This window comes from Microchirus variegatus (genome assembly GCF_963457635.1).
Source record: "Microchirus variegatus genome assembly, chromosome: 1".
In the NCBI taxonomy this organism is placed as follows: Eukaryota; Metazoa; Chordata; class Actinopteri; order Pleuronectiformes; family Soleidae; genus Microchirus; species Microchirus variegatus.
In genome coordinates this window covers 3264539-3283032 of record NC_139802.1, presented here as the reverse complement: position 1 = coordinate 3283032, position 18494 = coordinate 3264539, and the positions used below count along the sequence as shown (strand labels likewise).

General features: G+C 40.2%; 1 protein-coding gene across 1 annotated transcript in view; it reads left to right on the top strand.

The window, feature by feature from the left end:
• Positions 1 to 1298: 1298 nt before the first annotated feature.
• Positions 1299 to 18494, top strand: part of cyp11c1 (cytochrome P450, family 11, subfamily C, polypeptide 1) — a gene marked incomplete at both ends in the record, with an annotated part of 18662 nt that continues 1466 nt past the window's right edge. Inside the window, 13 exon segments of the mRNA XM_083895147.1 lie at positions 1299 to 1526; positions 2923 to 3006; positions 4886 to 5106; positions 7158 to 7433; positions 9387 to 9542; positions 10811 to 11025; positions 13204 to 13407; positions 13513 to 13697; positions 14632 to 14798; positions 15435 to 15513; positions 15626 to 15880; positions 17469 to 17570; positions 17573 to 17590. Coding sequence (XP_083751273.1) covers positions 1299 to 1526; positions 2923 to 3006; positions 4886 to 5106; positions 7158 to 7433; positions 9387 to 9542; positions 10811 to 11025; positions 13204 to 13407; positions 13513 to 13697; positions 14632 to 14798; positions 15435 to 15513; positions 15626 to 15880; positions 17469 to 17570; positions 17573 to 17590 — 2190 coding nt within the window.

Sequence of the window (18494 nt, the reverse complement as noted above, 5' to 3'; positions counted from 1 at the left end):
TCATCAGGTGCTCTTCCCTGCCACGACTAACGAGATTGTCCTCATCAAATCCTTCGAGTGGTAATCTGTACGGGAGAGAGTTGGGGGAAGTGAAGAGTGCAGGGAAAGAGGGGAAAAACAGAAGAAGCACAGGCTGGAGAAAACGCGGCAGAGCAAACGGTTATTTTGTCTTCCTGAGAAGACTGAGGGGCTCAGACACAGCAGTCTGTCAACTGTGTGTTTTGTTGTTCCTTTGTGTTTTTCGCTGGTTTGCGCTGAAGCTTTAGGAGATTGTGTGAAAGCAGAGGAGACCATCTGGTGCTTTATCAGGATTTCATAGAGTGGAGCTGTTGGCTGCATGGGTAAGAAAAGTGTGACGATGTTTTTTTGTTAGGGTTTGGGAATCTTTTACTATCTCACGATTCAAAACAATTTGATTCGTAATGAATTCTGCCTCAATCCATAGGTGTGCAAAGGATGATCTAATCCAGTCTGTGTGTCTTTTACAGATTTATTAAGTTTTAAACATGTATCCATGCTTAGATAGAATAGTTGTAACTGTCACACAATATAAGTAACAAATATAAAATTGATTCTGGGACATTTTGTCGTAGTAAATGCCACACCCCTAATGTTTTTAGTTTAGTTGTGAAAATACTGTGACAGACGGCCTTAAATATTCCCTGCATGTTAAATGTTATGTATCACTTTTTGTCCGGTGCCATATGTAAGAATGTGGCCAAAAACGGTTACTGCATTCAAATTCAAAATTCCGAGGTCTTTTGGGTTTTGTTTTTCTGACGTAACTGGCAACCCGTGGTTGCTCGGCAGCTGAGACTCTACTGACGGCAATGATTGGTAGACGGCGGTAGGTGGCGCCACATGCAAAAACATGATTTCAAAACATAAACATGATTTGCAGTCTGCAAAATATTTTTTTTAACGCAAATATTTTGTCTGTACTGTTGTTGTTGGTGAGTTCAGTTTGTTATATGAACATTATTCCTGAGTCTCTGTGACATATTAGGAGGATTTTATGGTCCAGTTGCTTTAGATTTATTACATAATGCACCTTTAAGACAAACCCTTCATCTGTGTAATGTAACATGTGCTTGAGCCTTGTCTAAACCGTCCTCCTTGTCTCTGGCAGGTCTCGGTCTGCGTTATTGACCCCATAGGACATGAGACCGTGTGAGTCCTGAGCACAACATGAGCCAAGGAGAAAACCTTTTCGCCTTCACTCGTCACCCGTCGAAGAAATAAGGGTGTGTGCTCGGTGCTTCCCTTCCCTTCCTTTCCCCCGAGAGCTCAGGTGCATCATGGAGTCTGTGCTGAGAATGAAAAAGTCCCTGCAGAGGCCCATCAGGAGGCTGACCAGCTGTGTGTCGGGGATGAAGGAGCGGAGGTTGTGCACCAAACCCAGAAATAAGAGGGGAAGAGGTGGAGGAGGCAGGAGTTTGGGGAAGAGGCCCCAACTCCGAACTGCACACCCCAAAGACCGGGCAGTCGTCCGCTCGTACCAGGCAGACCTGGACAAGAAGAGGCGAGTGGATGCTGTGGATGAAGTAGAAATAACAGGCAGCAACACTCGTTTTATTACACAGAGGTGGAAAGTAACGAAATACATTTACTCAAGTTACTGTATTGAATACTTTTTTTTGTGTATTTTTTAAGTACAATTTAAAATCAGGATTTTGTGTTTTACTTGAGTACGTATTGACTCAAGTAATTTATAAATCCTATCCGTTACTGAGTAAAAAATACAAATTCAGCACAATGAAGACCTACAGGGGGAAAATATACACCAGAACCAGACGAATGATGATGTGATTAGCACCAGCACTGGAGTGTGAACATAGAGGACGCGCTCCAAAAGTGACGTAACATCCTGTGTCTGACCCTTTGTCATATTTCTACTACCCTCACACCCCACGCAAAGTAACTAAGTAACTCAAGTACATTTCAAATTAACTACTTTTTACTTCTACTTGAGTAATAGTTCATCAAAGTATTGGTACTTTTACTTGAGTACAATATTTGAGTACTTTTTCCACCTCTGTTATTACATAAATATTACATTAAACCACCAGTAAAAGTGCCTGACGTATATTGGCAACAATCACTTCAAGCTGAAATAGACAAATTTAACATATCATTATGATTCTAACACTGATTATCTGTGGTGATAGATATTGAACCCATATCAGCCCTGTTTTCACATTACTACAAGAACTGTAGTTAAAACAGTCAGTTTCCCTGATATCCATCATGTTTTCATGTAAGGTTTCTTATTATGACACCAGCACGACACATATTATTATCTACTGTGGTTGTCATGTTTATTTTAAAGGTGCATTATGTAATAAATCTAAAACAACTGGCCATAAAATCCTCCTTATATGTCACAGAGACTCAGGAATAATGTTCATATAACAAACTGAACTCACCAACAACAACAGTACAGACAAAATATTTGCATAAATAAAAACAAAATGATGTTTATGTTTTGAAATCATGTTTTGGCATGTGGCGCCACCTACCGCCGTCTACCAATCATTGCAGTCAGTAGAGTCTCAGCTGCCAAGCAACCACGGGTTGCCAGTTACGTCAGAAAAAGAAACCTAAAAGACCTCAGTATTTTGAATTTGGATGTAGTAACCGTTTTTGGCCACATTCTTACATATGGCACCTTTAAGATTTTATTAAACAGTATCTATAATAATCCATCAGATAATGATGATGTGAAATGTTGTGCAGTATATTTGTGAAAGGTTCAACTATTTTCTTTGAAGTATCACGGAAATCGGGACTTTTTATGCGACTTAAATACTTAACTTTCTCAACCAGTGTGGGCTCTGTCTGCACACATTTTGTGAACATCTGTATTTGTGTGCGAAGCGTTAATTGAATTCCTGTCTGTGTTTGTGCTGCGTTCACAGGAAGCAGCGGGAGGCGATGAACGCTCAGAAGAACGCAGAGAGAGCAGCCATGAGGGATCATTTCAGGAGAAAATACCAACTGTCTGAGGTCTGTTTGTAGAACAAGTTGTGTCGTAGAACAGTTTACTTGCTGCAGGAAAACACAGCATCAGAGCGACAACATACACTAACTGCTTATTAGTGCGTTTTCTGCAAAAACACCCAGTGGTCTCTAGGCCTCATTAGATTTGTTTTCGTAACATAACATTATTTGAATGACTCTCTGACTTTACCATATACCAGATTTGTTTGTTGATTCTTTTCCTGACGGCTGCTCCCAGGTAGAGGTTACCACAGTGGAAGTTTTCATCTTCCCATTGTTGAGTTGGGATACTTTTTTTTTGTTGGATGCTCTGGTTTCAAAGGGATAATTCAGGTTTATTGAAATATGGTCGTATTAGGCATCGACTGCATTATCAATGCTGTCTGCCAGCACGGACAGAGGGGAAAAAATGGATTTTAGCTACTTAACAAAACACCCACCTTATATAATTGATGATATCTCAGGTTCCCCACTGTCCTCTGCCAGGAAATTTCAGTTTCTTAAAGGTGCCATATGTAAGAATGTGGCCAAAAACAGTTACTACATTCAAATTCAAAATACCGAGGTCTTTTAGGTTTGGTTTTCTGACGTAACTGGCAACCCGTGGTTGCTCGGCAGCTGAGACTCTACTGACTGCAATGATTGGTAGACGGCGGTAGGTGGCGCCACATGCCAAAACATGATTTCAAAACATAATTTAACATGATTTGCAGTCTGCAAAATATTGTTTTTAATGCGAATATTTTGGCTGTACTGTTGTTGTTGGTGAGTTGTACGGAGCCCCCGAAGTGACATTAGGAAAAAATAAATAAAAATGAAGAATTTTTTTTTTTGAAATTTTCAAAGTTGAGATCTCGAGTTTCCAAAAAAATGAAAAAAAAAAAAAAAAGTAGACATTTTTTTTCCATGATTTTTTGGAAACTCGTGATCTTTCAAAGTTTCAAAGTCAAGATCTTGAGTTTCCAAAAAAAAAAAAATTCTAAATGATTTTTTTTTTCGAAACTCGAGATCTCGACTTTGAAACTCTAGATTTAAAAAAAAACAAAAAACGTTTTTCTTCATTTTTTTTTTTTTTCCTCATGTCACCTCGGGGGCTCCGTAGAGTTCAGTTTGTTATATGAACATTATTCCTGAGTCTCTGTGACATATTAGGAGGATTTTATGGCCAGTTGCTTTAGATGTATAACATAATGCACCTTTAACCACTCACGTCTCAAACCAAGGTTCATAGACAACAGTAGTTGATGATCCACTGCTGCTTCCACCAGCAAGTTCACACTGTGTGTGATTGTTTGGATTTACCTAAGTGACACAAACTTACTCAATGAAGCAGCAGTAGATCAGCAGCTCCTCTGTCATTTGACATAGATTTTGCTGCAGGAGATTGAGCAGTTTATAAACTCTGTTGACTTTTTCGAGCCTGTCTCAGATTGCTCACTGACACATTGGCATGTAGACAACCCCCAACTTTCTGATTGGAAGATCACCTGGATTCTTTTATTGAAGTTAAAAAAAAATAAAAAAAATAGAATCTTGTTACTCTTCTGCAACAACAACAGTACAATCAAAATATTTGCATTAAAAAAGTATTTTGCAGACTGCAAATCATGTTTTGGCATGTGGCGCCACCTACCGCCGTCTACCAGTCATTGCAGTCAGTAGAGTCTCAGCTGCTGAGCAACCACGGGTTGCCAGTTACGTCAGAAAAACGAAACCTGAAAGACCTGTGTATTGAATTTGGATGTAGTAACCGTTTTTGGCCACATTCTTACATATGGCACCTTTAAAGTACATTTCAGATGAAATACTTTTTACTTCTACTTGAGTAATATTTCATACCTTAATCTTCTTGGTTTTTTTTCCTTTCTTTTTCACCGTGATGCAGAGCTCCAAGGACACGAACCACCTGCGGTTTGTTGGGAGGAAAGTGTCGCTGCCTCACGAGCTGTCGAAAATCATTCATCCTGAAACCAAAGCCAAGGACGGAGGCTTCAACCTGCTGAGAGCGTTTCAAGGCCTCAGTTTTGACGCGCCGCTGCTCACGGGGAGGAAAAGCAGGAAGACCTCCGCTCACGCACCTGCAGACGGGGACTCGTGCAGAGTCATGTGACTGACGGGTGATCGCAGCGTCGATCAGTAAACTGCCTTTTAATTTGACTCAGGTGTTGAAGGAAACACTCAGGAGAAGTAACAGCAGGGAGGAATGTACTCAGGCATAATTGCTGCTCAGAAACAAACTGTGCTGCTTTTACATGTGTGCACTCAGTCCAGTCATGTTGTCACTATGAAAACATCACAGTTTTACTCAGCTATAGACAATTAAAGGGACACTATGTAGTATTTATGGGTTTATATAACCCAAAATCCACTTTTTTATACATATTATGTGCTCCTGCATTGTCTAGTCGCTGTATAATAGTTTTTGTTTCATTTTCGTAGTGTTTCAAAAAGTCATGTAAAATAACATGGTCGCGGGCCGCGGTTGCATAGCCACTGTTAGCAGAGAGACGCCATGTTTCTACCGGAGCCTGTAAGGACAAACGCGAGAGAACAAATCAAGCGTCTCTCTACTTGTAGCGGAAGTCCCGCCTCCACTCTCTCGCCTCACGAACCTCATCTGCTGACACGGAGAAAGACGACGAGGACGACATTTGACCGGCTGCGGATACCGTAGCGCTCAGGGAAGGGAGGGGGTGAGCAGAGGAGCAGTTCTTTGTTGTAAATTTCAGCCTCTCCTCTAGATGGCACTATAAACTACTTACTTCACCTTTAAAGGTACAATATGTAGTATTTATGGGTTTATATAACCCAAAATCCACTTTTTCATACATATTATGTGCTCCTGCATTGTCTAGTCGCTGTATAATATTTTTTTGTTTCATTTTCGTAGTGTTTCAAAAAGTCATGTAAAACAACATGGTCGCGGGCCGCGGTTGCATAGCCACTGTTAGCAGCGAGACGCCATGTTTCTACCGGAGCCTGTAAGGACAAACGCGAGAGAACAAATCAAGCGTCTCTTTACTTGTAGCGGAAGTCCCGCCTCCTCTCTCTCCGCTTCGTCCGCTACGGCCACGGTAGCTCCGCCCTCTCCCTCGCCTCACGAACCTCATCTGCTGACACGGAGAAAGACGACGAGGACGACATTTGACCGGCTGAGGATACCGTAGCGCTCAGGGAAGGGAGGGGGTGAGCAGAGGAGCAGTTCTTTGTTGTAAATTTCAGCCTCTCCTCTAGATGGCACTATAAACTACTTACTTCACCTTTAAGTCCATTGTAAAACCAATATATTAGTACAGAGAGCCTTTGTTTTAAGTCTATTTATTTTAATGTGTGTGTGTATTATTATTAAGTATTATTAAGCAGATTTTGAGTTAAAATAAACAGTTAATGAGATTATGATGTGTTAAATTAACACTCACAATGCTCTAATAGTTGTGTGTAACTATGCTTCATATTCTTCAGTGTTTATCTTTTAAAACACAACAAAACCTTTATACTATAATGTATGTTATTTAAGTAGTAGTACGTGTAGTCGCTGCTCTTTGAATGATATTCTGTAGATCCAGCTGGATGATCTACACACAAGGAAGGAACCTCAGGGAAACGCTTTCACACAAGTAAACGTGAATGAAATGCTTTTGTATTTGTGATTAAGCGTCAAAATGATTAAAAAAGTGTTTATTGTTTCTTTGTAAATACTCTCAGAGCGATACTGCGTCTACTTTGATGCACAATGTTGCACTTATAGCGTTGAAATACTTTGTAAATAAGTGGGTAAAATACCTTTTTACAGCGTGACACTGAAACCACCAGCAGGCAAAGATCCTTGTGGGGTTTTCCAACATGAAGATAAATCTTTTTAGTTGTTAATTGGGCTGATTTCTGGCCTTATGTGGTGTGTGTGTGTGTGTGTGTGTGTGTGTGTTTTGAATCAGCCTGCCTCTGTTGTGTTTCTCTTGAACTTTGACCCTCGCATCCATAAATCGTAACTTCCTATCAGTTCATCGGAGCGGTAGAACACATTCAAGGATAACGGGGGTGTCGGAGCCCCCCTCCACTGACTGGACGAGTGGCCATCGCAGCTCTGCACGAGACCGATGGACACATCTAGTTTGGATCATGAGGAGCATGTCCATCCGAGCGACCGGCTCCACCAGAGGGAGTTTGCTTTCCGGCGTCGCGCCACAAAGGGCTCTGTGTGCGAGTACAGCAGGAGCTGTGGTGGAGGAAAAGTTACAGGGAGCCAAAGGGTTTCAGGGTGCAGGAGTGAGGCAGAGAGGAGGCGCGGGAGGACGGGTGCGGAGCTTTGAGGAGATTCCTCACACGGGGAGGAACGGCTGGATCAACCTGGTGAAGTTCTGGAGAGAAGACTACTTCAAGCAGCTCCACAAACACATGGAGAAGACCTTCAAGACCATTGGGCCCATCTACAGGTAGAGGGAACAGGGAGGGATATGGAAGTAAATCTGTGCCATCTGAGTTTGAATTCGAATTTCTAACACTGAATTTTTTTGCATCGAAATTAGACTTTGAATTTTAAAAACCATCAAATTTCAAGCACTGTTTTTTTTTTGCCATTGATTTTTTTTCAACGTTGAAATAAATTCAGTGTAAAAAAATTCAATGTCTCAAAAAATTCAGTTGCAAAAATTCAGTCTCAAAAAATTCACTTGCAAAAATTCAGTCGTAAAAAATTCACTTGCAAAAACGTCAGTTAATATCCGGGTCACCAGAGAGAAGCAATTGATCCCTGTCTCAATTCATCCAAGTATAATTTAAGTATCTCGAAACAGAGCTAAGTGATCTCCTTTCTAAATATGGTCGTCCTAATTAAAGTCCAGTAACTTTTAGCTGTTTAAAACACCATCTTTTTGCTACTGGTTTGTAATATCCTAATTTTTCTGTGCTGTTTGTGATGACAGGGTCGTCAGCATGATGACATTTTGCAGTCAGCCAGGTGCTTATTGCATTTACTCAGTTCGTCTGATAGACAACAAGGAGCAGCCAGTGGTGGCGCCACAAATCAAGTTATGAGATTTAGTATTAAACTGTAATTCATGTATGGCCAATGGACCGTACGTTGATTGGTGTTGGATGAATTGAGACAGGGATCGATTGCTTCTCTCTGGTGACCCGGATATTAACTGACGTTTTTGCAAGTGAATTTTTTGCGACTGAATTTTTGCAAGTGAATTTTTTGAGATATTGAATTTGTTTACACTGAATTTATTTCAACGTTGAAATAAAAAATCAATGGCAAAAAAAAAATGTGCTTGAAATTTGATGGTTTTTAAAAAAAGGCTAATTGTGTGTCTAAAACAGTGTTAGAAATTCGAATTCAAACTCAGATGGCACAGATTTACTTCCATAGAGGGAGTATCACAGGATTAATGTTTAAAACATTTGAGCATAATAAGGACCATTATTTTCAAGAGTGCAGATAGAGGCAACCGGACTCTTTTCCTTGGATGGCCAAGATTGAAATTTGATAGTGGACTGTAGGACAAAAACAAACACCTATTGTATTGTATTATTTTGTATTGTTTTGTATTGCATAAATATGCAGTACTGATACTAGCTTCCCCAAATCTTCTTTGAGTTTGGCACAGTGTAGTTAAATAACAACTTTATTTAACAGTGTATATTAATTTAGAGGTACTTCTATTACATCGCATAGTAGCCTTTAAAGTGCAGATAAGTCCATTTTTCACCATCAGAACCCAAGTATACATTAAAATTCAAAGTCAAAGTCAGCTTTACTGTCAATTCTTCACATGTACAAGACATACAAGGAAATCGAGAGGACGTTTGTCATTCGCCCGCCTCGGTGAAACAGTTAAAGTGCACAGGCACACAGATGGACAGACATTCCTAATACTGAACAAAAAAACCCCCCTAAATTTAAACATATGAAATATAAAATATACACCAAATAAAATAGAAAATACAGAAGTGCAAAAAGTGCAAAAAAAAGAAAAGAAAAAGGCAGATGTAACGCTAGTGGCAGTCGAAAGATTATAGAGGTATGTTATGTGCTGTAGATGTAAATTTGGAACTAGCAGTCAGAATAAAAATATAACAGTATAAACAGTGTGATATATAGTGTGTAAATAAATAAGAATAACAGCCAGAAAAAGTCTAAACATTATAAACAGTGTGTGTGTGTGTGTGTTGGGAGGGGGGGGGTGTGTGTTCAGTTTCCTGACAGCCTGAGGGATGTGGCTGGGGGGAGGAAGGGGAGATAATTTAGCTTCCTGACAGCTTGGTGGATGAAGGCTTATTCCCTCCTTCCAGACATTGAATTGTTTACATTTACATCATTGCCTTCATTTGTGTGTGTCTCTGTGTCTGTGTGTGTGTGTCTCTGTGTGTGTGTGTGTGTGAAGGGAGCACTTTGGCTCACACAAGAGTGTCAACATCATGATGCCATCCGACATCGCTGAGCTGTTCCGCTCAGAGGGCCTGCACCCCCAACGGATGACGCTGCAGCCGTGGGCCACACATCGCGAGATACGCCAGCTCAGCAAGGGAGTCTTCCTCAAGTCAGTGTAACACGTCTGTGTAAACAAACACCTGTGTGTCTGTGATCGTGGTTGCCTGTGGTTTTGTGTCTCTTTTGATCCAAATGCCTCAATTCAGGAAGGTTAAAGGGAGTATGAATATCCAAAAAAAGAGACTGATGAGGTGTGCACACACTGGCATGTCTGTCTTTCAGCTGTCTTTATTTTAATGCAGAACCTCATTTTTCTTCTACTCTGGTTGAGACATTTTTGAGAGGAGAACACTTTTTAGGATTTGTTTGTGGCCTGCAAATAAAAATGAAAATGTATCATTTCATATCATTGTCATTTTATGACACAAGGCTTTTTACATTATCATATGTCTGTGCTTAAAGCTCCTATGGAGTGGTCCTGTTGCACATATATGTGAGTTATGATGGTCTACTTGCATACATTAACTTGTTTTTATGGTCAAAAACCTCCTAGTTGCTGCAAATGAGCCGATCAAAATCTCTCCTCACTGAAGCTCTCCTCAGCTGTGGTGTTTCAGACTGAAACCTCACCCCCAGAAGACAGAACTGTGTTGTGATTGACCAGCCAACGAGAGCTTTATCAACTGTCTTGTGATTGGCCAATACCCGGAAGTGACGTAATTAGCACACCATCTCTCAGAAGTGCAGCTCCCCCCTCTGGAACGGTGGATGCACTGCTACTCATTATCAAAATATTGTTTTAACAGTGTTTTAAAATAGCTTCGTCACGACTCCCCGCCGCAGTCCCTTTTATGACTTTGACCCAGAGTCGGACACATAGTTAGAAAACACTGTCGCTCGTATTCTTCTTCTGCGGTTCAATGTACGCAACCCGGATGTGCCCGGACTAGTGCCCGGAGCAGGAGGCTCCTTACGTAACGATTCCAGGCTTTTTTTTTCAGAGCGCTTGCAGAGACCGAGAATACAATAAAACCCAGCGTTCTCAGCAGTGGCTGACATGTTTGTTTTGAAATTTTAGGGCTTCATAAACAAGGTAATGGCGCAGACACACACTAAAAACAGCGTTAATTGGAACTTCTTGTCTATGGGAGCTTTAACGATCCACGTGTCTGTGGTGCTATTGGTAAGGAGCACAGAAAAAATGAGAAGGGTCAAGGGTCAAAGTTGAGGTTAAGATTCAAACAACAGACAAACGTTCAGGGAAATGAACTCAGACACAACACCAATACACACCGAATTGTTTTCATTTTACAGTTGGTTGAGCAGGAGTGAAATGGGTCGTTTATCATGCGCCGCTCCAATCTCTCCTCTCCACAGGAACGGTGAGGAGTGGCGAGCTGACCGTCTACTGCTCAACAAGGAGGTGATGATGAGTGCCGCCGTCAAGCGCTTTCTCCCCCTCCTCGATGAAGTGGCGAGGGATTTCTGTCGAATGCTGCAAGCGAAAGTCCAGAGGGAGGGAAGAGGAAAGGAGGGAAAACGAAATCTGACCATTGATCCGAGTCCCGATCTCTTTCGCTTCGCGCTGGAAGGTTGGAGGTCGTCATCCCCAGTGATTTGTGACATGTGGTTTCCTCGTGTATTTTTCATGTGTGATTGTGCAGCTGGAGTGTGCAGGGATTCTTGTTTTATTTAAACCAACGCTAAGAGATCTTTGTTCTTTTTCTAAAGCCAAAGATTTGACTATAGTTATGAGTATTTAAAGGCGCCATATGTAAGAAAGTGGCCAAAAACGGTTACTACATTCAAATTCAAAATACCGAGGTCTTTTAGGTTACGTTTTCTGACGTAACTGGCAACCCGTGGTTGCTCGGCAGCCGAGACTCTACTGACTGCAATGATTGGTAGACGGCGGTAGGTGGCGCCACATGCAAAAACATGATTTCAAAACATAAACATGATTTGCAGTCTGCAAAATATATATTTTTTTAATGCAAATATTTTGTCTGTACTGTTGTTGTTGGTGAGTTCAGTTTGTTATATGAACATTATTCCTGAGTCTCTGTGACATATTAGGAGGATTTTATGGCCAGTTGCTTTAGATTTATTACATAATGCACCTTTAATGGGGAGTATTGAGTTGTAAAAAGGATGGTTTGGTCCAAATGTAACATCTCTTTTTCAACCTGAGCTGACCTTTGTGTCCTCAGGGAGTGGAGGGAGTTTGACAAGCATTTATTCAGCGTTACTATGAGCGAGGGTTTAGTAACAAATGGCGACGCAGATACGTGACACCTTCACGCGTCACGTATCTGCAGGAACACCTTTTTAAATTGTTCAAAGGGGAAACAAAATCTCTCTGCCTCTGCTCCAGTCTGGCTTCATTCAGACATTATTCTCACAGTCTAACCTGAGGCATGTACTCTGGATGTTGGAGGTCACAAAGACAACATGCATTTCAAAAATAGAAACCAATCAAAGCCTCTGCATTCCTCCGCCAGGTTCTGCGTCCTTTCATGTGCCTATCTGCAGCGTGCCACATTCACAAGTGTGAACGCTCGTGTGACTCACACCGCGCACGACTGAGCGACTTTGAGTAATGCTGGTCTGCTCTTAGCGGAGAGTGGAGCACACACACACAGAGCCAGGTGCTAAGCCTGGATAGGAATAGACCAATGAGGAACTATTACAGTCAGTGATGTGGAGTTAACAGAGGTGGAAAGTGACTAAATACATTTACTCAAGTTACTGTATTGAATTTTTTTTACTTGAGTACAGATTGACTCAAGTATTGTACTTAGTTACTTTATAAATCCTATATCCTATATTCAGCACAATGAAGACCTACAGGGGGAAAATACACACCGGAACCAGACGAATGATGATGGTGATTAGCACCAGCACTGGAGTGTGAACATAGAGGGCGTCATATCCTGTGTCGCGCCGGGCGCGTGAGCGCCAAAATAGTTTTGGATTTCTGACCCCTTATCATATTTCTACTGCCCTCACAGCCCATGCAAAGTAACTAAGTAACTTTTACTTAAAGGTGCATTATGTAATAAATCTAAAGCAACTGGCCATAAAATCCTCCTAATATGTCACAGAGACTCAGGAATAATGTTCATATAACAAACTGAACTCACCAACAACAACAGTACAGACAAAATATTTGCATTAAAAAATGTTTTTTTGCAGACTGCAAATCATGTTTATGTTTTGGCATGTGGGGTCACCTACCGTCGTCTACCAATCATTGCAGTCAGTAGAGTCTCAGCTGCCGAGCAACCACGGGTTGCCAGTTACGACAGAAAACGAAACCTAAAAGACCTCTGTATTTTGAATTTTGGATGTAGTAACCGTTTTTGGCCACATTCTTACATATGGCACCTTTAAAGTACATTTTCAGATGACTACTTTTACTTCTACTTGAGTAATATTTCATTAAAGTATTGGTACTTTTACTTGAGTACAATATTTTAGAACTTTTTTCCACCTCTGGGACTTAATACGACACAGGCACGTCTAATAGGTGCCCAGTGTCTGGTGGAGGACAGACGTCTCCTCTGAGACTTGAAAGACCTTTCTTTAAAAAAAAATGTAAAGAAAGGTTTAAAAAAGACCACAGATTGTTGAAATTGTTCAGTTAAATAAAATATTTTTATTCCTCCTTTTTATTTTACTTGTTTTAGCGTCAAACTTTGGTCTTTTCTGTGAATGTTTATGTGTCACCCTCACCAACTCTCCCTGCTCTGTCTCCTCCTCTCGTGCAGCCAGTTGTCATGTCCTCTATGGAGAGCGCATTGGCCTCTTCTCCTCCTCTCCCTCTCTGGAGTCTCAGAAGTTCATCTGGGCCGTGGAGCAAATGCTGGCCACCACGCCTCCTCTCCTTTACCTGCCCCATCGCCTCCTGCTCCGCGTCGGTGCTTCCCTGTGGACCCAGCACGCCACTGCATGGGACCACATCTTCAGTCACGGTACGGAGAGCTGCAGTGATCGGACATTCAGACCCTCTTGAATCATCGTTTGCCTGCTTCATTACTCTCATCATCTCGCCTCTGACTCTGTCCTGCATCTTCCAGCGGAGTCGAGGATCCAGAGAGGGTACAAGCGCCTGTCGTCACTAACCCAGGGCGGGACGTCTGAGGCTGGGGCAGCAGACAGCCAGTACACTGGTGTCCTGGGTCAGCTCATGGAGAAAGGGCAGCTGTCTCTGGACCTCATCAAAGCCAACATCACTGAGCTGATGGCAGGAGGGGTGGATACGGTGTGTGTGTGTGTGTGTGTGTTCTTGTACTTGTAGCATACTGAGGACCAGTGAGGGTTTTTTCACCAACAAAGTGAGGTAATTTTTACGGAGTGAGGACATTTTGGCCAGTCCTCACTTTGTCTTCATTGAAATCACTTCCTTAGGTTGCTATAACATGCTATACTCAATTTGTCAAAATTTTTAATTTTGGACGACTTTTTCTCAAATTTTGGACCATAATTTTTTTTTCAAATTTTGGACCAAATTTTGTTTTCAAATTTTGGACCAAATTTTGTTTTCAAATTTTGGACCAAATTTTTTTTTCAAATTTTGGACCAATTTTTTTTTTTTCAAATTTTGGATCAAATTTCTTTTTTCAAATTTTGGACCGAATTTTTTTTTTTCAAATTTTGGACCAAAAATTTTGGGTAACGTTTTTTTTTTTCAAATTTTGGACGACATAGTATAGAATGACGTTTTTGTCAAATTTTGGACCAAAAATTTTGGGTCAACATTTTTGTTCAAATTTTGGGTGAAATTTTTTTTAAATTTTGGAAGACATAGTATAGTATGACGTTTTTGTCAAATTGTGGACCAAATTTTTTTTGTCAAATACTTTTTTAAATTTTGCTCTACATAGTATAGTATGACGTTTTTGTAAAATGTTGGACCAAAAATTTTAAAAATAAAATAAATCAAAATAGTTTTCCAGCCCTCTTTGCTCTGGGGCTCCACCTGCAGACATTTTATGGTACTGCAACCAGTAGTTCTTTGTAGATGTCATTCATGAAGTAGATATTTGTAATTGTGTTGATTTATAAAGTGGAAAGTAGCTGGTCCTCAGTATGCAGCAAGTACAAGAATGTGTGTGTGTGTGTGTGTGTGTGTGTGTGTGTCTCCATGTCTCTCCCTGACTGATAGTGTGTCTCCTCTGATCTCCTCCTCTGTGCAGACAGCAGTGCCTCTGCAGTTTGCTCTCTTTGAGCTGGGCCGCAATCCAGAGGTGCAGGAGAGGGTGAGGCAGCAGGTGAGAACATCATGGGCCCAGGCTGGTGGTGACCCTCACAAAGCCCTGCAGGGGGCGCCACTACTGAAGGGCGCAATCAAGGAGATTCTGAGGTACATAAAACTCAAGGCCCTATCTGCACAACACCTGTTCTATCAATTTGTGAGTAAGTAAAATTGTATAGACTTTTTCAAACCGTTGCTACAAAGTGCTGTGAGTACAGTACAATAAAATAAGACAATTTAGGAGTAAAATTCACTATCACTTGATCAGTGTGTGTGTGTGTGTGTGCAAATGTATGAAATTCTACTTCTAATAAGCAGAAATTCAGTTGATTGTTAAAGGTGCCATATGTAAGAATGTGGCCAAAAACGGTTACTACATTCAAATTCAAAATACCTTAAGGTCTTTTAGGTCTTGTTTTCTGACTTAACTGGCAACCTGTGGTTGCTCGACAGCTGAGACTCTACTTACTGCAATGATTGGTAGACGGCGGTAGGTGGCGCCACATGCCAAAACATGATTTCAAAACATAAACATGATTTGCAGTTTGCAAAATATTTTTTTTAATGCAAATATTTTGTCTGTACTGTTGTTGTTGGTGAGTTCAGTTTGTTATATGAACATTATTCCTGAGTCTCTGTGACATATTAGGAGGATTTTTTAACGGCCAGTTGCTTTAGATTTATTACATAATGCACCTTTAAACTAGGAAAGGCTAAATATAACCATCTCATCTCATCTACCAGGTTATACCCGGTGGGAATTTCCGTGCAGCGGATGCCAATCAAAGATATTGTTCTTCAGAATTACCATGTACCTGCTGGGGTGAGTGATCGTACATCATTGCTCTTTTCTTTGCCATAAATCCTTCCATGAGCTCAAACCTTTGCACAAACACATCAATGAGTGTTTTGATGGTGACGACCTCTGCCCTCAGACCATGGTCCACGTCTGTCTTTATCCTCTGGGAAGGAGTTCAGATGTGTTTGAGAATCCACTGTGCTTCAACCCCGGCCGGTGGAGCAGCAGCAGCAGCAGCAGCAGCAGCAGCAGCAGCAGCAGCAGCAGCAGCAGCAGAGAGGAAGGACAAAAAGAAGTCTCAGGGTTTCGCTCGCTGTCTTTTGGGTTCGGGGCGAGGCAGTGCGTCGGGAGGAGGATCGCTGAGAACGAGATGCAGCTTTTCCTCATGCACGTGAGTATCAGCAAACGTGCTGCGCTACAAGGAAGAGTTTACATTTCATAAATCTTACTACACAAATTACAAGGACATGGTCGTTTCCTTTCATGCTCGGTAAAGCATGAAAGGATTTGCATTTTTTATTATTTTATTTTATTTACTTATGATAACAATAACGACAATCATTTTTTTCAATTAGACCCTACAGTATTTCAGATATACACTGTAAAACATTTTTTTTTTTGAGAAAACTCAAAATTTCAAGGCAACTTTTTTGCCTCAATTTTTGAGTTTACAGCCCAACAAAAGATTGCAAGTTTTTTTTTTTTTTTAAAGTTCCATCAACTAATATTATTTTATTAGACACATTTGTAAGCTAGAGTTGTGCCAACTCAAAATTCTGTTTCCAAACAATTTGGCTAACTAAGCTTGTTCAGATAATTTAAAAATTTAATTTAGATTTTGAGTTTTTCCAACTCTAATTTAGTTTGTCTAAAAAAATTATATTAGTTGATGGAACTTTTTTTTTTTATAAAAGAAAACAACTTGTTGTTGGGCTGTAAACACAAAATTTGATTGCCTTGAAATTTTGAGTTTTCTTTTTTACAGTGTAGGCCTCTACCAAACGGTTGAGACGTCTTTTCATAATAAACCTTGTTTTCATAATTCATAAAGTACAACATTCAGAACAAGTCACATTAAGTGTTAGTGAGTTCAGTTTGGTGCATTTTTTCAATGATATATAGTGACTTAAAGTGTGGTCGACCAAATGGTTGAGTAGCACCTTAAAGGGTTAACTCTCCTGATGCCCGTCAAAAAAGCTGCAATTTAATTAGAAGTCTTTATTGGTACAAAAAACAACTTTGCTTTTCTAGGATTTATTATAAATGTTAAAAATCCGTTTACAAATCCCTTCACCTTGGGTCAGATGTATTTCAGCCTTTAGGGGATTAGTATTCAGCCAATCTAATGGAACAACCTGGTTAATTAAAGCTCTAAAACAAGAGTTATCCACAACCCAAAATATGCATCAGCACGACATTAATACATTATTTCATTAACTATTACTAAAGCATTTGAAAGCAGCTTCTAGAGTCTTAAGGAATTTTGCCTCACTACAAAATTACACTGGCACGTGTTAGATGTACTGAGATTATGAATGGGATGAGGAAAAATATAATCTGGGAATGAATGTCACATGCTAAATATTAATGTGTCACACACTAAAACGCACTACACTATGTATCTCACTCCTAAAAGACGTTCTCAATGTAAATCACAAAACAGCTTAATTACATTACTAGTCTACAGACAATGTGTTAATGAAGGATTTACTTTGTCAAATCTTCTGGAATATGTGTGAGGGCCTATAATTTATATAATTTAATCTGGGAGACCAGGTTACTTTTATATATTAAACTTTACAGACAGTATATGCATGTTAATTGGACTATAAGTACTTTGGCACTTTAAATATCATCTCATTGATTAATGGTTTTATTGTTAAGGACGTGTGTGATTATACATATGTTATTATGTTTATATGATTATTATCTTTTAATATTAATACATTATATATCATATATTTTGGTTGATTGTCTAGATCCTGCTGAACTTCCATGTCAGCGTGTCATCCTCAGAGGATATCAAAACCAAATACACCCTCATCCTCCAGCCTGAGACACCACCGAGGATCACCTTCACCAAGCTCTGACACACACACACGCACACGCACGCACGCACACACACACACACACACACACACACACACACACACACACACACACACACACACACACACACACACACACACACACACACACACACACACACACACACACACACACACACACACACAGCTCTGATGATAACCAGTTAAAGGTCATGTCCTCTATATTCAGTCCAATAATCTCTCATGCTGATAACTAATAAAAAAGTTATATTATATCACCACCTCCTCCTGCTGTTTTGTCTTCTTTCAGACCAAGTTTGCAAAAGCAGCATTAACACCGCCACCCACCAGATGGCGCTCAGGCTCACTTTAATCAATTAATTTACATTTTGATGCGGATGTTTCTCTTTCCTTCCACCGGTCACAGTTTCTGTGCGCTTCGACACCTGCTGCAGGTTTGTCACTTACCTTTTCAAACATTTAAACTTAACAAACTTAACACAGTTCACACGCTGCCTCTGTCGTGTTATTGTTTTGTTTTATCCTTCCTGCGCTTCCGGTTTATTTCTTTGTGTTCGTGAGAGTTTGTTGCACTTTGTCTGGACTAACAGGAGATTAGGGTTTTTTATTAAAAAAAGGGTTTACACTTGTTTACAACTGCATGTGATAGATGTGTGTGGACACATAGATAGTTTGTATTGCCACTGCATATTAAAATACAATGAGAATATCACTGCAAATAGCAGCATTTAGTCATTTACAAGTGCATAAACAGGCAATGAAAATAATCAGAAAAATCCAATAGTACACCCTGGCGTGACAGATTTGTATTTTAACTTTATTTTGTTTAGTTAGTTTTACAAATAAACTTACAACAATAATCACCGTTCAAACTAGAAAATAGAAAAAAATAGAAACCTTTATTGTAAATGACTATTTTTTTTAATTTTAAGATTT